The following is a 26,188-nucleotide window of genomic DNA, read 5'->3' as shown; positions in this document are numbered from 1 at the left end:
AGGCTCTTGTTATTATGAAAACAAAAACAGTGTAACTCGGGATTTTATCGCACCAGGTTTACAACTAAACTAGCTATTGAAGATAGTGATTCACAATTATTACATCTGGCCGCTTTAGGTCATTTGTTCGCCGAATAGCTCTTGTGCGATAGAAGCTGGTGGATAAACGCTTGATTCGAATAGACGACGAATGATGTTTCATTCCTGTTTCATGTCTGAAAACACCACAAACGAGATATTCAGCCGGGTTCCAGGTGAGTCGCGAAACCAAATTTGTTTGCAACTGAGTGTATTTCGCTGATTCCGTGCAATTCGGTTTCAAGTAGGACATAAGGTTGATGGAAACTCGGGGACTGCGCTTACCTGATGAGCCCCAGACAGGGCGAAACCGGTCGCGGGCTGCCGAAGAATTTCAAGCAACCTTATGAGTAGTCCATTACGTCTATAAATGTTTTGTTCCATTCTAATGTATTGCACTTCATTTCGAGTGGTTTATTGAATCTCTATTTAATAGCATAGGTCAGCGTTCACTGAGGCTGTGTGGGAACATTGTTTGAGAGCCAAAGGCCTGTGTTCTTTAGGAGAAGCGCTTCCAGGAAGACTGAGACCACGGTCGGTCCCCAGGGTGTGCACTCTAGTGATACGGGAGCACGGAATTCATACGAGAACCTTGCACCCATCCGGGTTAGTTGGTGGAAATTAAGTGTACAGCTTGCCACTGATCGAACAAGGTCAGCAGGTTTTGCTCAATCAGAAAATATTCACCAACTTCAGTGATTATATCTGAAGCCTGGAACGAAACATCAACATTACGCGGTCCTGCATGCTGCTCTTCCATGATGGCATCGATCAGTCGGGATGACCAGTCTAGACGGGTGATCAGTCGCACCGCATCGCGATGTGTGACAGACCCGTTATCTATTGCTCCGGTCGCCATCCCATGCGTGTCGCCCGCGAGCACGTGTCCCAAACAACACGCTTGTGTGTATGTACCGGTGACTCAGCACTCAGTCAATATGTGGATACATGTATGCATGTCAGATTTACAGACAACATACACACTAGACGTTCACAATCGACAGGATGAGGCACGCGACCGGATGCAGACCGGTGACCATTTTGACGGTCTGTCGTGCGGTAGAGTTTCCAGGTCTATGATCATCTGCAGCCAGTACCTGCTGTCGCAGTACCATCTGCTTGCGGGCCGTAGCTCCGTATGGAACGGAACTGAAAACGGTTGGGAACTGATAACGTCAGCTCCCGATATGCTGTCAAGATTTTTTCCTTGTGACATGAAACTGTAATTAGGTTGACTGTAGAACGCACCAGAAGGTTCACAAAGTTTCAGAGAGTGTTTGAACAATGTCAGTCGAAGAAAGGATATCACAAATGTGAGTTCGGTAGAAGTGATGGGTATGTGATGTTTGGTCTACAAAAGCAGTGCTTGATATAAATGTATTAGCTTGAAATCCATGCATTATCAAGCCTCAGGATTGCACTATCTAGATGTTTGTTGCTCAGTGAGGCACGGACCATAGAATCACCACAAAACGGTAAGGTGAGCGGTGGTGGGAATGAGAAAATTTTTCTATGCCCTGGTATGCTCAGGGGGCACTGGCTTGCCTCCAGATGATCATTTAACAGGACTAGTTGGTTCAGAATGTGCATGCCATTTTATGGATTTTCACAGTCCGCGAAAATGGCCGTTATGCTCTTACGAACCCAGCATTAACTGAAGAAAGTTTCAGCTCCATAACTGTGAAAATTGCTGCTTAAATAACATGAAGAAACACTTCTCGAAAGCCGTTAGACGCTCAGACTGTCCACAAGTTGGTGTATACTTATAATCTATACGCGTTACGAACGGCATTGCGAACACCAATGGTATAAACAGAATACTTAGAACAATGATAAACAACAAGGTTCTCCAGAAATCCTTCAGAAGATATATGTTTTAGAAAAGCAGCTTGAATTTGGGTACTTTTTCGGATAGACCATTATTATCATAAGATGATACGTCCACTGAATTTTGGCAGAATACCTGATCAAACGATTCTTGGTGTGAAAACACACTCAGTTCAGAATGGATGGCGGTCGTCATAGGAAACACGCAGAATATCGACCAGTATCCGCCTTCCCAGTAGTGGTCTTCGATGAAGGATTAAAAGGATCTACATACGGAACAGATTGAATGTTGTCGCTTCGTCGAGGCAAAGGTTTTATGGGGTGTACATATGATGCCATTTTGTGGGCGAAAATTCGCTTTGGTTTAATACTTTGGAGCGTGCAGAAGAAAGCTGTGATTAATCCGTGAGAAGACGTGAGTTTTGACGTGTTACAGTTGACAAACGTTGATAAGCTTATTTAGTGAGCAATCGTTCTGAGTGGACGGTCACTCAGTGGTTTTACAATAGTGAACGCGAATGTGACTGTTCATTAATTGCTGCTTTAGAAAGAACTCGATAGCCTACACTAGCACGATCGACTGGTCAGCCATTGTCGCCCTGATCGGCAGGCTGAGTGACACGCTGCAGTTTCAGTAGACTGATGATCAAAGAGTGGACACAATATAATCAACAAATTAGGAGGTAAATAGGAGTGTCCGAGCTACATAATCTGGCAAATGATTAGAAAAAAAATTTCGTCTAAATTGTTTTTTGGTGGAAATAGGGAGTTTCATATCAGGTTGTAGATGGTTAAGCCAAATAATTTAAACAGTGCTACACAGCGAAATAATCTAATAGAAAGAAATGGGAAGCTTTGAATCTGAGGACCCTAGCGGATTAAGGACGCAATAAACGAAGGATGTGGACGTCCAACTGTACCATTCTTATCATGGAAACATTTTTGCTTATATACGAGTGCCCACAACCGACAGGTTTTCTTCGTCGATTTCATCAAGGTTATAAGGAAACATCTCAACAATTACATCAAGCAACCTAGAGGCTAGACATAGACTGTCTGATCATTTTTATTCAGTTTTAAAGTTTACCACCTACAAGTGATCTTTTCAGTTTGCGTTCGGTTTGACAATGCCCACAGTTTTAGCCTGTGACCTGCGTTATCATTGGAGTTATTGGAGTCAGTTATTGTTGTCAAAAGCAGGACATTTGGGATATTTTGCACCCAACCCTGGTTTGTATAGCACACCACATTTGACATGAAACACAAGGACGATGGATGGCCTAAGTCCCCTCTCAGCTATACGTCCCAAATCGTCTGGGCTCACATTAGCTTATTAACTGACCTCGAAGGTGACGCGAGAAGTTATTGTTTAACTGGGTTGGCATTTATCTTCAGCAAGCCATAAATCATCAGAACATTTTCGAAAGGGGATGGGCTGGTAGGGTGAGGGGATTCTTCACTGTCCATTTCCTTCTAAGCAATACACAAACCAAAAGCTGCGAGCCGAAGGTATGCGAGCAACGGATTAAGACACGTGGACGCACGCACAAATGTGTACTGTGACCAGACATACGGGCTGCCATTACTAGCATCCCATTCATATCAACCTCGTACAGGGATTTTGTCAAAAATGCCGCAAACCTTGTTTTCCGGACCAGACACTCTCGGTCGTGTGCAGTCGGATGAAAGGACCATGTAAAACGCTAAGGAAGTCGTTTTTTATTGTGTTGTGCACTCAGTCACAGTAATGCAAACGAGCCAAAAAGATGCGATTTTTCAGAAGAGTTCATAATCAGCACAGATATGATCTAACCTGCTTTTATATCACTAAACACTAAGCAGGGTTTCGTAACGACTCTGGTAGGTAATCCTGGACGGTGTTAAAATAATCGATGGGAAAGAAACCGGTATTCTTGCTTTTGTCGGTTCAACTTCTTTTTAATTTGCTGCTCTTTTTCAAATGGAATTCTCAAAACACCCCCTGGACAATGGTAGAGTCTGTCTTGCCCCAAGAAATACAGTGTACATCCCGTTGGTTGAGTCAGGTGGGTGCCACGAAAGTAAAATTCTGTCCTCCAACAAATGTTTGAACACAATGGATGCCAGTTACGCAACACCATTTCTTGAACAGAGATTCTTCGTTAGGCTGTTGTGCTTTTACCTTGGGTATAGAATGAAAATAAATCTTTCAGCTGTAACATCCTCTCGGTACCTAGCTGCCGTACCACTCGAAGGAAGCACGAGAGTTGGGATACTGCCAGGTGGCCCAAGCCTAGATAGAAGACGAAATGTTGAGGTCTGGTTCGAACCATGGACATCCCGGTAAGTAAATTTGCGCTCTAACCACTGGGCCATCCAGCCCTCCAAATCAGGTGTTCAAAACACATCTTGAGGCATCATATTCACACAATGTCCAAAAGATTCTCGTCAGGATCCCTGCAGATTGCCAAACTAAGGCCCGGCGTAACCGCTTCGCGTTTGACATCTGTCTACAAGACTTGGCGACAGATTCTGCGCCGAACGTACGAACATATGCTTCAAAAAGCTGTGTATAAGCAGATGGGAGGTGCATGTTTGTGAGAGAAAACTGATTCGCTAGAATTTGTTAGAAAATCGAGAAAGAGCAGTGTGGATCCCACTATTTACGGTGAACATCCGTCACGGTATAGTGCTGAGTGTCGACTTCCATCAATTTAACCATCACTTTCTCGCAGAATCCTTTTTAACAGAAGGAATTTAAGCCTAAACGGACGTCAAATAATGACAGGAAATATCCCAGAAAAATCTAGGCAACCAGATCTGCGACTTTCGATGCTACGCAATGTTTAAAACTTGCCTCTCAGTACGGCACTCAGTGAAGAAACACATAACCCAGAACTTGTTTCTTCACAGGCTGTTACATGAGATCTCTTTGTGAAGTCAGTTCTCATTTACAAATAAGAAATGTGTTTACAAAACAGAATAGCCAGTCTTCCTTCATGTTCATGCTAGCCAATTTCTGCCGCTTCTCACTGAAACTCAAGCGTCAACGGCTGAGTGACCATTGATCAATACTCTTGGTAGATGAATGCGACCTTCATCAGATTAGGAAACCTCTCAAAATCCATCTCTTTCTTCTACATAAGAGGTCTTCAAAGGCCGTCAAAGGAATGGTGAGAAAGTGGATTGCGTTAATTGTCACAGCGGTTAAGCTAACAATCTCCTATTGCTCACTTATGAGAAGTCGGGGTGCGGGAGAAGTATCTTTCCGGTCGGGTGCTACCGAGTTCAGTCGCTCGTGTTTTCCACCAAGCTGCTTCTAACTGGAAGTGGCGGACTAACCAAGATAACTGGGTTAGATTGGCGATAACACATACACACGCGGAGAGCTCTCAAAATTGGAGCGTCACAACGGCTGTGTCAGTTTTCCGACTATCTTACGAAGAACGCCAACAATACCATTATTTAGTATTATCATTATAATTAAACTCCTAAGTGATATATCAGTAGGAGGCCTAATTTTCCTTGAAAGTATATTCAGACAAACTTGGACATCCTCTTCGAGCTTGAGTTTAAAGGATTTTGGCGAGATGAATGATGAATCGACTTGTCCATGCATCCGGGCTCAGGACAAAATTCCAAGTTCGTTTAGCCCGGTTTTAGGGATAAACTTTTCCCTTTTAAAAGCAATCTTTCAGTAGGATGTCTCCTAAGGATTCTGTTACAGTATCCGCTGTATGAGTACTACCAAGTGGTGCGAGCGCTGGAGGGCGTAGAAGGAGCTTTAAAAATGATTCCCTTTAAAAGGTGACGGTAGGTGAATATTTCGAATTCCCATCCCGATTACACGTTGTATCAATGAAAACTCCAAAGGACGTTCATGAGTTTGTCTGCTTTCTATGTATGATCTGTTGGATGAAGAACTGGATTTTCCCTAATTTCACTTTCATTTAGGAAGTACGCAGTCAATTTTCTAAGGTAATTTAACTTCTCGACACATGCATCACAAGTTGAGTGGAGACACTGATACACTGGAAAAATCGTGTCCGCCCTTAACGCACTCCCCCTCTTCCCGCTTATCTTTGTCATCATCATCATCAGGTATGAGACAGGCATATGATGCGTTTTAAAAAGAGGATGTCTGAAGCTCAGTCTGCATCGATGCCCGTTGTTCGTTCCACTGACCATAGCTTTGTCTACCGATGAAAAGTGAACTGAAAAGTGGTAGAAATACTAGACCCAACAGTTCGAGCTTTTATAGCACCAACTTTGAATAGTGCACCTGGTCTTCAAAACACTGACTTCCTACACATCATGTTCACTTGATGAACAATGCACATTTAGACTAGGCTTTTTAGTGGAGACCTAACCATAAAACACAATTCAAGGAGCTTACACTAAGAGCCTATCTTGTCAGGACTAAAAGACCTATTGTCTCTAAAGTGTTTGCAGTTAAACTCGGGCGAACCGTGATCCTCTTCAAGTAGGAATTCCTGTCGTTGTTATGGAAACCATGATGAATCTGGATGGAAACCTGATCATCCGATACGTTCCTCTGTTCATTCAGCCACCATGATTCCTTCTGGCCTCCTGTAAGAGCAAATCACACACATCTGATTAGGAAACTTCAGCCAACCGCCTCACGTTGGGGAGGAATTCAGTACTGTCGAATTCGTTCCGAACAAATCATCCAGTGTGGGGTATTCTCTCCAACTATTAGAAACCTGAAGAAAACACGCTACAATTCACTCGACTGGAAGCACCCCGTCATCGGTCGCGCGGAAAAATTCTTGCTAATTATTCCTCATTAGAGAGTTCACGTCAGTGACTCGAAATGTGACCGTCGTTAGAGTTAGACTGGTAGTTTTCCAGAAGTGTCCTATCCAGATGGTTCACATTCAAATGTCGATGTAGGTGAACCGCGGTTGAAAAAGGGTTTTCCTCTTCCAACTTGTTTGACGATGGATTAACAACGACATCTCTTGCCAGATTGATGTTAATTAACGGCTTGTCTAGCGTTAGTCTAAGTGCTTCTTATCTTTCTGGTTCGTGTTTGTCTGCGTTTGCGACGGCCGCGACGGGAAGCAACATATTTTGTCGATTTTCTGAAATGCCCTCCTCCGTTCTGGCGAGCAAAATGACTGCACGAGTTAATAAGGAAAGTACAGATAGCTGGAGTGAGAACATTTTAGCAGGGGTTTTGCGATAGACTGATATGAGTCATATCTTTCATATAACATCTTTGAATATTGGATCGTAACTACTAGGGCCGTTATAAATGCCGATTTCCAGTTGACCTCAATGTTCAGTAGATAGTGAATCGTCCCAGAAGTGCAATGGGACAGGGTTTGGACGAACATAGTCAAAATTCCATGGAACAACCAGCGCATAGAATGCAGTCCAAAAAGCAGCTATAGTCCAAATAGAATTCTATAGAACTTCGGAGTTTTTCAATAAGCATACATTTCCACGACATGCGCTCTAGCGTATATTTGTGAAGACATAACAAAACCACAGTGTGGCCTGCTTGCCGGCTTCTTAGCTATCTCTTAAAAAGCGATGCCCTCTGTTGTCCTACTCATAAGTCAGCATAGTCTTTATTTATGTTGATTGGGCTCTTGGTCAATACAGCCATCTGCCTCCGATAACTGTACTTTTGTTCACAAGCAGCCACTGTACGATGTCGGGCACCAAGTGGGTTTTCGATTATCTTGGGAAGGTATTCCCGCTACGACATCTCACTGTATTTTTTAACCAAAAATAAGTTACATCGCCAAAAGTGCATGGAAACGATAGGTTGGATACCATAGTAGATCGTGGCTGAGAGTGAATTCTGTGGTTATTAAAAATTCAGGCAATACACCAAAGATAACTGTTGTTCGTTCTCAGGTGCGGAGGACGGACACTCACACGCGTGCTTGCTCCCTGATTCGTAGCGGCTTGACTTAAGTGATCCAAGCTATTTTTTTGTGTTACGCTTACAAACATTCGAGCATTCCAATGACAAATAACTGTGACACATGATTCCAGGCAGTTTGTTGTACTATAAACAGCATATTATTATTCGAGTGCTCGGATCTCATAATAGTCCTCAGTTCCAAACGCTCACGGCCCTTCACTTGCACAATTCCCTATCGATAAGCCCAACAGTGGTGTTCATGCTTGTTTCACTGGAAGAGCTATTTGCCTAACCCTGCGGCCAACTGCGGATTGAATACAACTTGGCACTGCCTACCATGTCCTAAGCACCAACCCCCCCCCCCCACACACACACAGTGTATTGAGTTGAAGACGAGATACGTGCGCCCTTGCGTTCAACACAGGTTCGAAACGTGACTTACCGGAGCTTTGCGCCAAACGCACACGGAACGATCAGACACGGAACATGTGCTCTCGGTGTGATCTGGGCTAACCCCCATGGACTTAGTGATAGATAGTTGGGTGGAATGTCTGTGCATGCCGAACAATGGTCGAGTCACAAGCAACACCCTCATCAACTATGACAAACAGCACTCTCCGACCAGATCGTACTGAGATATTCTCATCTGTACAAGTTAGACCAAGTTTGGAAATAGGGTGTTTTGGGTTTTGACATCAGACTGACACACATCATTAGGCTAAATATGTGGGAATGTTTCTCGTACCCTTCGGCCTAGTAAGGCCAAGCTACATCAGTTTTGATCAATATGTTACTCCTACATGAGCTACTCAACGCATGCACCGCATACATACAGGCGATAATCAAGAAGGCCTACAACCCAGCGAACTTCTGGTGAACTATAAGGTCTGTTTCATAACAGCCTGCCAATTCTCGAAAGTTATCCGCGAACCGTAGAAAGAAACGTCATAAAAGTTGTACCTTTCGATTTTCAAATTATCAAGCAGCTTTTCGGCGACCTCGAGACTTTTCAGAGACTTGCACAAGGTTTCCTCTGATTTGGCTACGGCCGGGTTCAGTTCAGATTTTTGGTTTTTCGTTGTCTTCGGTGTTGAGGTCGCTGCACAGAAATGAAGAACGACTCACTCCTCCGTACTGAGGAACGACATAGGCTACGAGTGACATACCTTGGTCAAGTGCAAAATAAACGTTGAAGATAAGAAGGTAGAGTCGCATCAGTAGACCATTCGAATGGGCCTTTTCGAATAGACCCCTTAAAGAGATGAACTTGTCAGTATTCATAGCTGAAGGTAAACAGCTTCTCACTCTTCACTGTTTGGTGATGGTCGTTTCTGCGGGTGAGGGCTAACTAGGCGACAGAATGGATAGTGTGGTATAAATCCTGAATACCTTTGGGCGCTTTGCACACTAACCGTGAGATAGAAATTAAACCTGGGATTCCGTTGCGTCAGATCGATTAACTCTCAATGAAGGGCATGTGATTCATCCATCAGACAGCCATACGCATTTATTGTCAGTCTAAGTTATTATATTGGCCTGTGGCAATTTAAACCCCGTTATAAGAGAAAACAATTACAATAGTACATTTTTCTTTTGGGATTCTGGATGAAGGAAGCAAAAAAGAGGAATTTGCAGGAGACATGCAGCTAGATATGACACAGGCAACTCTGGTTCATAGCTGCAAGTTTTGATGCAATTGTCCGCGTCCCCCTTTTGTACCCTTGTATCGGTGGGTGGTGCTTTCTAAATCCACCCTGCCACTTGGAACTACATATGCTATCCGAAAAATCTAAGACAGAAGGAACCTATTTACAAGATTGATGCTCACAAGCTACCCAGTATATCGCTTCCAGCCAGAGCAGCCGGCCCAACACGATCGCCTATGAATCTCCGCTTTGTGTTCAACAATAATATCACCATTTATGCGGCTGACCTCGGTCACGCGATGCTGACCAGGAATTCAGGTCGGGGAACAAATCGACGGACAGCCACACAACTTCAATGATAAGCTGAGCAGTTATGCTTGACCCCTCTTCCCAATTCAGCATTGGTCGCTTATAGTGGATGCTATTCTAGTTCCCTTTTATTGGGTGGAAGGATTCCTTTTCCGGGTCAATGATGATTGCCCCGGAATCCCTTCACGAGGGCGACGAGGTTAGGTCTATTTTCTAATTTATTGTTTTGCCTTGTTCAGTATTGAGCTGGATATTGACAAGCTGGATACTAACACCTTGCTCCTTGTGGGGATCAAGCATACTGTCAGAAAGTGGATACTATAGAGTTCGGCCAAATAAGTTTTACTTTTTTTGTATGATGGACATTTGACCACCGAGACGACTCAGTGATTTGGAAATTGTCCAGACATAGCAGCTATGTGTTTGGTAGGCGAGCGCACATTTGGAACGGTGCGTTTTTCGTGACCTTTCGATTCATTGCACCGTCGAGATTAGCCATTGGACATTGAGGAGTTGTCAGCAACCTTATGAGTAGTGCACCACAAAAATATTCGTAGGGTGTATGGAGCTGTTCTTAAGTGTAATCAATGCTTGTAACCACGAAAATTGGCATCTGAGTACACAGCCTCTGTCCCAGTGATACGGAGTACCATCCAATAGGTATTTCGACCCTTCGAAAACTCCACTAAAACCCAACTCCCGGTATTGGTATTCGCTCGGGACAAACGCTAATGCTAACTTCCAGATAGCTATTGTGGAGATAGCAGGTCAATTATGGGGACAGCCTTTAGAGAGCAATCATAAATAAAAGTGGAACAATCTCTCGAATTCCCTCAGCTGAAAGTGCACATCACATGTTTGTTCATTTTGATGCTTGGAGTCATGCCAGTCGGACGCGAGAGTAACCACTGGTGGTAATGGTAGTGTCTAACTCAGCATAACAAGGGGTGATGAGCTAGTTCTGAGAATCACTGGGCTATGAAAGAATCTAAGAGCCTCTCTATGGTGTAGAGAGAGCGTAGCTGTGTTTCATACTTAAGCTTCAACCTTGATGCATGTACATGGTCAGTTTTCCGCGTTCAAGTCAGCTACCCAAATGTCCTTTCATCTGTTGTGAATGACGCGAAAACCTATTGTGCCTCCCTTCGGGGTTTGTCCCCTCGGAATTTGTCAGTTTCATACCAAATATTACGGAAGTTGAATGAAGTGGTTTTAATTGGGATGGGGAAAGTAACTTATTGGGGAACCAACGCCTAGTGGCTTCTTCTTCATTCACATAATAATGGTCAATAGATACTGATCTACAGCTTTCCTCCATGCTTACTGATATAATCTTGTCTGTCCGGTTAGTAGCAGTACTGATGTCTTTTTTAAAACCACCAAGTGATTTGAATAAATGGTTATGCTACGCTAACAGTGGGTTTATGCCAGATCGTAAACTTAACGTTTTCGTAGGCACTCACGGAATCACTCTAACAACTGTTGTACCCTATTTCAGGACAGTTGTGTTTCAAAGCAATAAAATCGCTGCATCTACTTATCTTCCGGACACTGTTTTCAGTTCATGGCTATAAAGCTGGTCGCCCACAGTTTACAATGGCATCTGAGGAAAGGCGTAAAGGCGTCCGTAACACTCAATCCCTCTAGTCTGCGCGGTGTGCGGATTGGTTTAGTTGTGAAATTTAACAAGTGCAAGCAGTGCACATTGGATGAAGCAGTGCCATTAACTGGAACAGATTTTACGGTTCTAGGCAGGTCCATACAATCGGTACGGTAGTGGGTGTCCTTCAATTAAACGACAATATCGTAGGAAAGGTATGTTTCTCTGAGTAAGTAACTGGTGGGCGAGTTGGGAAACAGCTACCACAGTCGCAGTGGGAGAGTGAATCTTCATGACAGTCATCGAAAAGGTTTGATTCAGTTAATTTTGTGTGTGTGTGTGTGGGTTTTATTGCGTAGCAGGACTAAAATTTTCATCGATGTCTACGATGAAATACAATGTGAAAAGTGGCTGAACTTCAGTTGGTCCGGGAGGATGGGATATTCGCCACCCGTTGTTGAACTTGATCAGACATAAAGGAGTCAAAATAAAGAAATTTTGAAGCATCAAAGGTAATATTGGGGTGATAAGGTTTCCAGTTTGATCACGTGGATTTACACAATCTACGTAACTGGCGTGTAATCAAACTACATACATCAGCACATAATCCAGAACTCAGTTAGAGTCGCATACTACATACAAACCACTATAAGGGTACAACATCGAGGGAAAGTCCGTGTGACCATTATGTACGTGTCGTTGCTTTTATGTTTCTGGGTGAAAAAACTACCCATCTAGGGACACCGGGGCGCGGAAAATTCTCCATCTAATTTCGCCTTCTGAATTATCGTAAAGATTCAAAAGAGGTTTATGAACGGTTCACTCGAAGTGGGCACCATACATCATTTCTTTGGATAAAACCCCCATCACTGGGTTGTCGCAATCTCCGAGGTTCCCTCAAGCTTATGTTCTACTTGAAGTCGAACCCCATGAACTTCGCGAATTACACAACGAGTGGGTTTTGGCGCAATCCGCTCGGTAATGATTTTTCTGTGTCTGTGTACCGCCGCTTTGCCATATGCAGTAAGGGACTAAACACTATAAATAAAATTTGGAGTAGCCGCCTTGAAGAGAATATCTCACCAAAAACAACGTTCAAGATCGATAACACGGAAGAGATTACCTTGAGTCCTCTCGAGCGCATCATTCGTGGGAATATGTTGCATCCGTAGGAACACCTTACGTTGTTTCAACCGTAGTAGCATCTTGAATGCTAAGAACATGTGAGAGGATATTTTTACGGACCCGTGGATTAGTTCTCAACAGTACCTGAGTGTCTGGGTAGACTTGTTTCCAGCTTGGGAGTCTTCGCTTCATCAGAGACGGAGACTCGTTTCAAAATGAAGATCGGTCCTACTCGTTCTCTACATGCCGTGTATAAATATACGTGATGCATACATTATATATATATATATAACTGGCACTCCTTAGAAAATTTAGGCGCCCTCAATCTTTGATTGGATTCCATATGCAAGCACCGAATAATTTACGATAGGTTACCAGCGTACAACCGGTGACCTCTCGACTTTAGTTAAACCGTATTTTACCCAGAGTCACAAATTCTCCCAAAGTCCGTTAAATCAGTTGTAAGCAGGATCACAAGGTTGTGTGGAGTGAATGTTTGACAACTTTTCAGATTTTAGAGACAATCCAAAGAGCAACGAAAAGTTGCCGGTTAGCTTATATAGTAGAATCGCCAGTAGAAGCAGCAGAACACATGAGGTCCGTTGCCTCAAACCTGGGACAGGTTCGTATTTCTGTTTCTCCTGGGACCCTTGAACAACAGGTGGTCGGTAAGAGCATTAGCAACTGCAACAATATGTGAATTTGTCAGAAATCCCACCCGACTGGGACAGGAACGAACCACTGATACAGGTGAATGACGTTCGGCAAACTAACCACCTTTCCAGTCACAGACTAAACTTTGTTATTTGACCCCCGCTCTTTCCACAGCTCTCAGTCTCTTGTCTACGTGCCAGCTTGCACTAACAAATCCTGTTTCTACTGTAACGGTGCGCGCTATCCCCCGTTCAGCCCTGGTGTCTAGACAGAAGTCGAAGTGCGTGTGCTATTTACACTTGCCATCGGGTTGCTTGCTTCAACTCTCTGTTTTGAACGGAGCGCCTCTGTTTGATTTGCCAAAACATTTCCCCATCTTTTGCGCGAGTCAACTTATTTTTTAGGCCTAACTCCACTTCATTGGCGAGTACGCAAAATTTCCAGTCAGGTTAAATGCGGTAGTCAGAAAATTTGTCTGGAATAATTTACCAAATACTCTTCACCGCTCTGGTAGAAACAGCTGTGTGCGGGAGAGATGATAATTAGCCTGGAAGACAAGATCGATGGGACGATTGGGAGTTCGAGCAACTTCGACATGAAAACCTTGATGTTAGACAGCAGCAAAAAACCTTTACTCTGACCATTTTGTTCATTTTTTCCGAAGTGGCAACCAGTGTCTATCCAAGAAAGGTGAGCATAAGTAAGGGCAGTCGTTCAACTAATTGGAAAACGACTGGGACCGATCGAGAAACCCCCGTTTCAGAAAGGTTTGAAAAACAGATAAATCTACCAATTGCTTCTCAGGCTTTTTTGTAATGGAGTTTGTCAGGTTTGCCTAGAATTTTACATTTTTGCTACACGAATGCAAACAGCCGGTTTGGTATGATCCCTGAAATCAGCTTTGGGCAAACAGCTAACTTCTGGGACATAATAGTTGTGACTGACACTTCTCGGAAGTTGAAGGCTGAAACTTCACTACGGCGTCCGCTTCTTGTCATCCATTAGCGGAAATGTGAATCAAATATAACTAGAATTTGAGTCACAGATCGATATGCAAAATGATAAGGTAGGACCCTTGTCGGTAGTAGTCTAGCCCTCAAATTCACTTGAGTGCCTGGATAAATCCGTATCCGCTAGACGTTGTACCAGACCACACGTTGACCAACGAGAAGCAGGTGACGGACGATCATATGGCTCATGCTCTACCTTGATTGGCTGACTACACGGTGCTGAGACTCCTGAGCGCATCATTCTTAAGCAAGACGGCTGAGGAAAGTCATATCATAAGGTTTATCTAGCTGACGGCAGTACTTCAGGTGTCCTGTATACCGATCTGGCGGGAAACCCTTGAAAGATGCTAGGGGTGAGACCTGGAATTATTGCCACTACCACCCCATAAACAATGTCAGTCCACCTTCAGAAGACGCACCACCAAGTGGACGACTAGAACGGACACCATTCGTCTATTGTGGAGACAACATGCAAATAACAACTATTTGTGATTTGCTACTGCGTGGAGAGCTAATTAAAACCGGATTCCTTAATAGCGGAAGGTTCCCTTAGGAGCAAGTCAATGGAATGCGCCCAGTAGAACTCGTTATTCCTTCTCAAACTACGTCAAGTAGATTGATAACTACAGACTGTGATGCGATAGTGCCTTGAAGGTGGTTATACATATCTGTGTCCCAGATTGCAAAATTATATCGTGGAAAAGTACGACATTTTAACCACTGCAACTAAACCAGGTTATTTTCAGCCGGGAGGCTGTACCAAAACCCACTCTGAATGCAGACAAACAATTCCGTTTTTGAGGGCCTAAGGTTCCAAGCCCACTAACTAAGAACTTGGTGGAATATCTGGCCCGCTACCTTCAGCGTGATATAACACCAAGTTCTGTTTCATCAATGCAGAGGGGTGGAAGGCTCATATTAGCACTCTTGAGGTAATGCATTGCTACCAGAGCAGTCGAATGTCAGCCTGTGACATTTCCAGGCTTATGGGCCATAAATTTGAAAAACTGATGCACCGTATCCAAGACGAGACGATTTCAGCAGCGGAACAATGAGGCCTGTTCATTAACATTCATACACATCACGTCTACTGATGTACTGAAATGGCTCGACCAAACATTAACCACCAAACGAGATTTATCGGGGCGCTCACTGTTGCACATAGGAAAATTTTCCCGTCTAAAACTCATGCACATGAATTCCACTAGTCCCTTTTAGGATAAATAGGCGGAGGAGTTGGGAAAATATGGGCTTGGCAAACTTCTCTATTACGCCATCCCCTCTTGAACATTTTCCCCCAATTGCATATTAAGGTAAATCCTTACAAATCCTCTGTTGTCTGAAACAGAGAAGCACTTTTTAGTCATCAAGTTCACATTTCACCGCTTCCAGTTCTAGGCTATCCATTTATCTATTTGGTTAGATTTATTGTTTGTTGTGTACGCATTTGTCTTTATACAGGTAAATCAGATCAAATTTGAGATCGAATTCGGGACTTCGGCTTGTGATCGTATTTCCGTATTCCATTTCCATATTCCCGTTCGGAGAATATCCCGTTTGAACTGGTACCTCCTTCCCGCAGGGCACCCAGTTAAAAGCAATTTTTCTTGAGTGTTCTGTCTCAGTCACCTACACACGCTGTATCGATTTACTGGAGATCCGTTACCAAGACATTCATGCAGTGATCAAATGAATCTTTAGCTGACCCTAATTATGTGTGAAAATGAATCATTTGTGTAGTAGATATGCAGTTTGATTTTCAAGTAAGAATAATGACTGGCCGAAAGCTGAGTGTGACGCACACTTGAAAAGAGACACGAATCCTGTCACATAAAACTTGTGCATGTTATGGCAGAATCGGAAAGAAGCATGATTCTCACCAAGTGAGATATAAGTGGCGGCACAGTTTACAGCCCGAAAAATCCAGGACAAAAGGCCGTGAATCCCTCACATTGGTAACTATCAGCGCCCTTTCCCAAAGCCCACCAGCCCTGCCTGGTGAACTTGATGAGCAGAAAACATGATACCCACCTACAATGTGCCCGTTCACCTCTAATCTGGACTGTCAATCGACCATGATGATCCCATTACAATCCTACAAAGTGAGCGTCTAACTCTGGCTAGGCAGCGGAGTGACCAAATTTGGTCAGTAAGCTCCCCATTTTTTGATCAGCTGCACTCTTGCTTTTCTAACTTTAATGAAAAAACGACAGTGTTCACTGATCGGGTTTTAAAACCTTGTGTTGCTCGTTTGTTTTGGCCAGTCCTCCCACAAGTCGCTGTGGAGGAGCTTTGCTCATATTACAAAAGATGTCAAAATTTCTGTGGTGGAACGGCAGCTTACTTCCAGTTCGTCAACGGACTGGCTGACAGAACGGCACAGATGTTACAGTTTCTGTTGTTGATGATGTTGTTGCGTCAGTGGATGGGCCGCAACGCAGCACTTTTGCACAGCAACTTGCACATGCGGTCAACTCGATCGGTCAAGGGACGCCTGCAGTCACACCTATTAGCTAACCAATCAAACAGATAGCCATAGGGCACTTCAAAATGAGGGTCCAAGTAGAAATGGCATGAACGGCTGCTATGCCTTGGGACGGATGATCACTGTCGATCTGCCGTTTATTGAGCGTGTGCTCTACCAACTGCACAACCAAGGAGGCCTCGCCGCAATTATGTATCTTAAATTTGAAACCGTTCGTTACACCATACAGAACAGTATGTGTCACTGCAATTGGCGAGCCTCTTGTGTGACTTGCGTTGTCGGTTGGACGTTGATATCATCCAAATATGCAAAGACCTTTCGCGTTGATTGGCAGAAAACATACTGGGTGCGGTAGATCTTGAAAGAATGTGTTCAGGTACATATATCATGAAAGGAAAAACCCAACGATGGAATCCGATGGTTCAAGTCCGCTTCTCCTTCTAAACTTGTCTTTTCATCCATACTGCGTACATTTGAAACTTATAAAAAGTCCAGAGTCTGGTCTTGCGGTAGTCCCGTTCATTTCAGACAGGAACAGCAGCAGCTGAGACTAAACGCCGATGAAAGTTTGCTGTTTACGATACAGCTGATGCGTGCACCGAAGTTGTCCCATAGATCAGTGATGAAACGTTTAAAAGCTAATTTCCAAACTCGGCTAACAGGTCGACAGCCACCCGACCAAAAACAGATACCTGTTGATATACAAAGGGGAAGCCAAACAGCTGAGACGAACAGTGCATGCGGAAGGCGATCTGGCGACTCACATAATCCAAAGAACGCATCTAAAGCACGGGTGTACACTGCTAGTTAGTGTCGATCATTATATAGCATAGTCTGTACAATGCTGGTCACAGGACATCAATTCGAGTACCGTCATTGCCTCGGCAGTCAAGCGGATTAAGTAGGGTTATTTGCCTATGTGTATACATGGAGTTCAAAGAGCATGTGTGTGCGTGAAATTCCGTGTTGGGAAGAATACCGAGGCTGTCCACCAACGACTATAAGAAATTTTATAAACGTACAGCCGGAACTAACAACAAAGTATAATGAATTCTAAAGACTTTATGACCACTGCATTGTCTTCAGGAACCAGCCCATATGCAATTGCATAGCACACTTATATGGAGGTTTATTTGCCCAAACACGAATCGTCACAGTCGGGTAGCAAGTCTTACTACACAGAAAACGCTAGAAGGAATATTATCTTAATTACATGTCTGTGAACTAACATTTAAGTTTAGGTGGAAATTAAACACATGAAGCAGTTTTGTAGTCAGCATGATGATCTGATAAGGATGTGCGCAATCTTCTCTGAATATACCTATGTGAATGGTGAAAGTTGCTCTACCAGCTAGTGCATCCAGAATTATATATATATATATATATATATATATATATATATGATCGTTTCAGTCATCTGATTTCATCAATACCCGACTGGGTAGCGAAAAACATTTCTTCTTTACTGAGTGTACTAACTAATGTCTCGATGCTGTCTGCGACACGCACCTGATCCTCAACACCGTGGGGTAAACGATGCGGTTTCTATGCCTTTTTCTTTTACCGTCCGACAGATGTTTGCGAGTTGGGAAAAATTGTGTGAGCAGTTAGTATTGGTCCACCCCTTAATATCTGAAGTTCATTTGGCTCAACCCGTCCGCCTTCTTCCCAATTTCCTCGCTTACTCTTTGTCCTAACCTCAGTGGCTATTGTGGCAACAGCGTGGAAACATCCACTGAATGCACTTAAGGCCACTCAAAACTTTGCGTACAGAAAACGCCCCAAAACTTCCCCTTTAGTTTTTGTCTTCTTTCAATTGAGTCTGCAACGGCTGCACTTGAATTTGGACTGCCAAAGCATCTGCTGAGTGGGTTCAGTGGAAGACAGCGTACCCGATAATTTGTTGGGTTTCAAAGCATTTGATACGAACCATTGGATGTAGTGATTATAAAGGGACTCGGCTTCATTGTGACGACTGCTCTTCCAATATGAAAGTCATCCGAGCAGTCAGGGAACATTACAATGCGGCTTCCTTCATCTTATACACTCATCTACATACCAATTCGGTTTCCACGGGAGATTCGTCTGGAAATCAGCTGAATCATTCTTTTATGTGTAGCTTGCTACGTATTTACCGTTTTTCATCCTATAAATGATTAACAGTGTGCATTTCCACTCACAAACATCCAAAAAGTTGTAAATCCATAACTCACGGGAAATTTGGGAACGTTTCTCGGTTTTCTTTTGACGGGGGAAGATTGGGGACTTGAAGATCTACAACTTCTCCCATTGGTAAATAAATAGCTGATTTTAAGAACCACTGAAAACCTGCAATTTTTTGCGGCTATTCCGTGACATTCTATGGTCTTTTGTTCAACACAGTTGATCCTAGTGAACGGCCTTCACATTGGGGGTTGTCACCGGACATCGCGTTAAGAAACTTCGTGAGCCTTTGCTAGGTCTGAAAGACCTCACTGGAAAGCGTTGAATGTTTTCTTTAAAAGGATAAAACTGTGTGTAGCACCATGCTGCTGCCTACTGAACTCCCTCGTTGTCTCTCGACACTTGAAAGTGAGACTCTTAATGAAGGTTCTGATGCTGTTGCAATAGAAACTGGCCTCCGTATATCAGTTGTGTGCATGAAATGAAAGCTTTTCCTGTTAGATGAAAGTTTACGCGCGCTTAGGCTGATGAATTAAGTTTAAACCGATCGTGTCGGGGTCATCGGTGAAACTGAAACATGTTCTATGATGGCCACGAGGCTAGATACATATCAATAGCTGTTACATGCGTCGATCGCCTATCTGCCATTCGAGCCACAGGCGGAAGATTTTCTTATTCACATGTCTGGTGTCTCTGCCAACTCCGTGATGGGCTTCGTATACAATACCTGTGTGACGATTCGTTTGTATGAACCTGACTTGCCAAGATTGCTTCGTGCTTGTAAGTGTGTTTTCGAGAGAAGTATGATGAGGTTTTATGGGAAGGTGTGGCTGGTGTGTCTGATCGATACAGCCTAGCAAAGCTAGGAATCTGGGCTCTTCATTAGTTTCCAAATAGGTAAAACAGAAAATAGTTTAGGCATTGCTGGTTAAAAATACAGTAGCTTGAGTGCTTACCATGTAAGCGTACAGAGTTTTACTTCAGTAGTCCCCCTAGAACAACAATAGTCAACGGGAGACCACTCAGGATCCCATTCACTACTCGGGAGCGAATTGCAATGTCCGTCTGTGGTGCCTGCAGAGTAGGGTCGGATTCGCTAGCTTGACTGTGCTTACGAAACCCTTAGGTCAGAACATGTCTAGACCGCGCTTTCAACAGCCAATTAGATAACCAACACATTCGAGCAAACAGGACAATCGATGAAGGAACTCCTCAGCCCTAATCGTGGTCAGAGAAATCAGGTGCATTCTCGGTATTGCTAGTGGGTGCCAGCGTTTGCAGTGCATATATATATATATATATATATATAAAGTTTTGAGGTTGATTTAAGTGCGTGCCTACTGTAGAGTAAGGAGTCACTAGCTTAAACGCAACCTATCCAAAATTTTAATCAGTTCATCTACTACAATCCATATAAGGAAGTCGCCAAAATTCTGGGCATCTCTGGACCAAAATACTTCGTGCATTTCCATCTTCCCTTACAAGCTACTACCTCATCCCAATCGGCGGGCATATTTCTGACGATGGATCAATCCCGCGAACAATAAAAGTTCCCGATCGTTGTTTACTGTCTGTACAGATTTATCGGTTGAGTTGCCGTTGCGCGTTGAAGGACCACAGCATCAATACGCAGTGAACTCGCCCATGCGAAATGACCTATGGCCATACTGACCTCCCGCTTCCAAGTATCGTTTTCTCGTCGGATCAGTCTGTGTCTGTGTCTGGATCAAGAGGAAGCAACCCCAAACCCAAGGGGCATGGTATCGTTTGACCAAAGAGAGTAGTAACATTCGTACGACACTACCACCACCATAATCCTCGCCGCACGGATGTGGATAAACAATCACAGTCTGTCTAGATCTGACTGTTCCGTTTAACTTAACCTTGGGGCTCATTTTCCCTGCATTCCCCTGACTGTCGGCTGTTGATGAGAGTTTTTATCATATGGCTGAACACAGGTCAGTAGTGACTGGGCCATACTCATGAACTTGTCAGAACAGTGGAAGGTACCATATGTACAAACTAATGATCTTTCCAGATCACTGATCCGAAGTACATGATGAATTGGAACTTGGTGCACTGCTCTTTTTGACAGCTTCTTCACTTACACTGGGATATGTAAGAAAATCAGGCACCAAAAGATCAGTGTTTGGTCTGCTGGGTATCGGAACCGTTTGAAAAAGGTATGCCAGAATAAGAACCTGGAAAGTCAAAGCGACAAAAATCCTCCTCATCCGTTCAGCGAGGAGTTGTTTTGCAATCTTCCTGGCGCTGAAATGGATGTTTTAAGCCATTATCTTGCAATCACTTATCTAATCCCTAGTTTTCTTCAAACAGTCAACAAAGTTAGTAATCTGGCTGATTTGAAGTTCCACGGAAATATTAGTTTCATTTGGAAGTTAAAAAAATCGGTCGGCTGTAGCCCCATTTCGTTGCCCAACTGCGATGTCACCAGAAAGAAGTACGAGGGCTGAGATACTGCCAGGTTGCCCAAGCCTAGACAGAGGAAGTCGAGAGGCAGAGATCGGGTTGGAACCACGCACCTTTCGGCCACCTCCTCTCTTCGTTTAACAAATCCGTTCCAGAGTCACCCATTTATCATTATAAATACGCAATTATCACCACGGGTACTCTTCCTAAGGGGAGCCCGTTGAAGAAAAAACAATTTTATTAGGGTAGATTATGCATCAGGCGATCAGCTTGCAACACAGGAGGAAACATCCCCGAGGGGCCGTGCAGGAGTAAATATCACCCAGCCCAAAGCGTTCTGGCCGGCCGGGGTGTGCCAGCCGATGGCTTCACAAGAATAATGGGATTAGTGTTGCAGTATTCTAATAAACTGCTGGGCTGTTCTTGGTTGAATTTAGCCAGTCGATAGTGTGGCATTTTAACAGCATGCAGCTTTGTGCACAGCTGCGATCAAGTTTTGCGGCAAGGAAGTTTTGTCGAAAAATCTGTGCAATGCAACACGATTCAGTAGTTACCGAGCTTCCAAATAAACGAAATCTTCGACCAATGGGCGATAACTGACGAATCCAAATATGACTAGGTAGTGCGTATTTAATGCCTGTACTGCCATGTGTGAGAGATTCCCCCTGTTACTGCACGAGCGAACATGCCAGATAACTTGAAACACCTACAAGGGTCACTAAGCTCAAGCGCGCCCAGGATTGTTAACTTGAACATGTCTTTTCAAACACAAACGCCCTCATCAAAGGGATATTTCTGTTTTTCCTATCGAAGACATCTCTGCGTGTAGGCATTTTCATACTACAAATGAAAAAACTTTCGTATTGTTAAATTTTCCGTACTGCGTTCCCCACAGACATGCGTGACCAGGATAAAAAGGATGGAAACATTTACAGCACTTGGAATATTACTGGACAGACACGCAAAATAATTCAGAGAGTAGTAGATCTAAAACCATTTGCTCTTTTTTCACCGAAAAGACCACTTCATCTGCGCAGGTGCTTATAACTCGTCCTTTGCCAGACTGGGACATTCTGTTGATTCGTACCCGCATTTTAGCTTGCGCGACAGTTTTATGTGCTGTTTGATCGTAAATCGTAAGCTGTCTGTCCTCTAGTTGCACAGGGCGTCGACTATCAAATTTCCAGGTCTCACACGACAACTGATCTATGTTCAACGAAATTCGACCTTTTCTCACTGAAGCCTCCACCTGGTCTGTCGAACTCGAATAATGCACGTGCAAAAGCTAGGTGTGCATTTCGTTCCACTCAACTGCGTTTAAAGGGTGAACCACAAAGACCAGTGTTACTGGTGCCAATGGACGCCGGTTGCGCGCAATAGTGTATCCGCGTTCAAAATCATGCTCGTCTTGGAGGTCACAATGACGAGCGAGATAGAATGGTAATTGGCAGCTTCGTTTTATTACTGTACAAGCAACCCGAATGGCTTTATGTCGCTTTTTATAGCACAGTTGTCCATGTAGATGTGGTGTAGTATTGACCCGATTTTTGCGCGTTCGTCGGAGCGTGCCTCAACAGCGTGAACGAAACAGGCTGACTTGAACGGCATCGAAAATATTGATTATGTCGCGCAGTTTCCATAACGGGGAAACACAATAAATTTCATATCCTTGAAAAATATGTAATCTTTTTTCGTATCTTGCAACATCGACAGCTGGGAATAATAATAACTCTTGGGAAATGATGTCCGTAAAACGGCGATGTTAGTTGACGAATTGGACTGTCGGGAACAGTTCCTACACGCAACTATCCACATAAAATTTCTAGCTGATTTATTGCAATTAAATGTGTACTATTCTAGGTGTAGATGAAAGTGATCTTTGTGTTTCATCCAGAGTCCAAGATATGTATCTGGAATGCAACGCTGAATTCAGTTGGGTGAAAACAAGAAGGATTGCAATGCAAGATTGGGAAATTTCGAATAAGCTTTTCGGACGCTACTTCATCGCAGTAGATAGTCAGGGTTAAACGGTGCATGCGGGCAAACAGTATAAAATTTAGTTTGGATTATCATCAGTAAAACACAATTCAAGAGAGCAAGGACTTGTCATCATGTGGTTTTTCATGGTAGGATAGTAGCATTTGAACTAAGTTGTGCTCAGTCTTGGATGGCGGACTTACAATTGAGATAACACGAAATTCTGTGCCTAGACGGTGCGCTTATGTAATGACGAAATGTGTGTGAACCCAAATGGTCACGAAAGGTACTATATTTTGTTGGGCCACTCGAATAATTCAAATCACCTGCTTTCCATTTCATACCTACTGGGTCCGTCGTGAATTTTCAAGTAAGCTGGAAAATGTCGCATTGCATTTCCAAAAACGAATGAAAATGGCCTGGGTACCATGTAAAGGTTGAGGGACGCGTGTGATAAATCAGATTTACAGCTATAGACGAGATGAGCATTGAAAAAACAATCAACGAATAAATGAGCAGATTGCCAAGGGAGGTCGAATTCGTGAGGTTTAAAACTTTTTAGTTGACGGAAGGGGCCTCGATGAACGGGAAGTATTGGTTCTGTGATGTCATATACCTTCACCGAGTTGACCTGAAATACCTAATTTCTCGTTGAAACGAGCAACGGTGCATGCCAACAGTGAACCGCCTACGTTCATTTCGTGATTAGTAAGCATTTACTCATGTGCTGTAAGTGTACAACATGAGCTCATTAGGCAAAATTATTGTACTCACCCGATTTGTCATACCAATTTCTGGATCACAATGCTCCTTAGGAACACAGATCACAGCCCACATCGCGTTTCAGGGACAAGCTTTTCATCATCGCGCCTCCCACTACTGATGGACGAAAAGTGTACAATTTTATGACACAGAAATACACCTTTTAAGGTGTGCTGGTGATGAACTGTTGAGTTTTGCTGAACTGTTGACGAATACACTCGGGCATAAATTATGGTTCATTCACTTAAAAGAGCTCAGACATCTTAGAAAATATAGCATAAATGATTGTGTTATACATTTGAGTGATCGTTGGGGAAAATCACTATAGATATGGAGTTTTGGATGTAAATTTTTCAAGCGAGCCTACTGTGTTTAGATTTGTTTTAGGACTGAATCAACTTTTTTGTTTATGCCAGGTAAAAAAATTGCCACAACAGTGACTGTTCAAACGAGTTAAGTGTTTCGACATGCTTGGTCACCCCCTCCTTCATTAGATCGCTTTGAATGAAAATTGCAATTAATTAATATACGTTTAGAATTACGGTGTCCAGATTGAATGACTGGGTTTTTCTCATCCTTTTAAGTTTGACTGTAACTATTCCTGACCGCCTGGCTGGCTGATTGACAAGTGTCCACAAGCACAGCCCAAGGAACTAATAGAACAGAGGACGAGGGAGAAAGAGAGATGTAAGCGAGAGGATGGAAAAAAACTTAGTTTTACTGCCTAAGCAAATGTCATTTCCGTAGAATTGGCGTGTGAATTTTGAGTTGATTGAATTTCTAAGTGCCTGTCAAATGGATTAACCAGCCAGGGCCGAACGACGCTTGCAACCAGCTGGTCAGTCATTTTGAGAGTCTGGGCCTACTTAGCGTACACACGCGCGTGTTTATGGGTACATGTATGCTTGTACATTAGATGTGTGTGCGTGTGTATTTAATTCAGCCGATCCGTATCAGCGACACCCCCAGCCCCCGCACTGAATCAAAATACCTCGTGACTTCAATAGACAGCTGATTGGAAAAATGGATGGAACACCAAGTGGGGTCTATTTTACTGAAATGTAGCACGCAGCCGAGACTTGATGAACAGAACCACACGAGAGCAGGTTGTTCTGGGTAAAGACATGTTCAGTGAAGCGCACAGTGTTGACGGTATGGTGCATCCCAATCACAAGCCTGCAAAGTCCTGTGCACAATACCGATCCATTACGTGGTCCTATAGTAACAAACTTGAGCGGTATTGTCGCTCGAGAGACCAGATGGACAAGGAGAGACAAATTCCACACACTTGGGCGTCCGAAATATCCCTATGATAGAATAAGAACAAGATCATTCGGACATACACAAACAAAAGAGAATTGATCAGAAATGAGAGTAAGGTCAATCTGGTTAAAATCGATAGTCGGTAGTTAAGACCGACAAAACTGATGTGAGTTCGGATGGTCAAGTAAGGCTGACAGGTGTTCGTCTGCCCAACCGAGAGTCAATTCCTATACAAAGCGCTTCTTTATAAGAAGTTTAGGCTGATAAATACGAGTGCCAATTCCTTGTGTGATGGAAAGGAACTTGTTTCCTTTAAACTTCAGTGTCGTGTCTTGTACGTCCTAGGTTAACTTAAAAGCAGTCAAAACGTTTACTGTGTGTCCAGTTTCAAAAAGATGAGATAAAACAGAACCATTTACGTTGTGTCGTTGGCTCATTTACCAAGCGGTGTGTGCTCAGACGTGCGCACTGATAACTGTTTCGTCTCCACGGCAGCAGGCAGACTGAGGTGGACTGACAGGGAAGATTTTTACCTGATGAAAGGATAGTTGTTAAAAACCATATTCATGAATGCAGCACAAACTCTTCTGGCATGCGCATTTCGTAACCTTCGGGTCAAGACTTCTCTGTCCATGTGATCTTTGAAAGGAATACGGAGGTAGAGCAGCTTGAACTGGCCTCCTGCAAAGTTTACTTGAGAGGTCTCGTTTTCAAATGTTACTCCGGAAATCCTTCTGGGCACATCTCAGAACGTTCAGTTTCTCATCAAGTCTTCGTTGAGCAATGTCCACTGCTTTCCAGCTCACAGGCAACGAACAAGATTTCGAGTGAATTCAAGGAGAAAATAGCAGCGAAATAGTGTGCAGCTGACCGGTCCACATCATTTTTCGACGCATACGGTAGTGAGTTGATTGGTCCTCTGTTCTTGTCGGTTACACGTTCATAAAGGGTAGCTGATGTTCCTTTTCAGATTCATGCGTA

At 43.5% G+C, this 26,188-nt stretch overlaps 2 protein-coding genes across 2 annotated transcripts in view; both read right to left on the bottom strand.

Annotated features, from left to right (window-relative positions):
* Window positions 1–685: 685 nt before the first annotated feature.
* On the bottom strand, window positions 686–937 carry T265_06706 (hypothetical protein; the record flags this gene model as incomplete). Its single annotated transcript, XM_009172040.1, has 1 exon — window positions 686–937. One exon carries the CDS (start codon window positions 935–937, stop codon window positions 686–688), a length of 252 nt encoding a protein of 83 aa, XP_009170304.1.
* A 124-nt stretch (window positions 938–1,061) lies between these two features.
* Window positions 1,062–26,188, bottom strand: part of T265_06705 (hypothetical protein) — a gene marked incomplete at both ends in the record, with an annotated part of 43,959 nt that continues 18,832 nt past the window's right edge. The window contains one exon of the mRNA XM_009172039.1: window positions 1,062–1,227. Within this exon, the coding sequence (XP_009170303.1) occupies window positions 1,062–1,227 (166 nt within the window). The remainder of the gene's footprint in view (window positions 1,228–26,188) is intronic.

This window comes from Opisthorchis viverrini, assembly GCF_000715545.1.
Source record: "Opisthorchis viverrini unplaced genomic scaffold opera_v5_143, whole genome shotgun sequence".
Classification (NCBI taxonomy): Eukaryota; Metazoa; Platyhelminthes; class Trematoda; order Opisthorchiida; family Opisthorchiidae; genus Opisthorchis; species Opisthorchis viverrini.
This window is presented reverse-complemented; position numbering and strand designations above follow the sequence as displayed.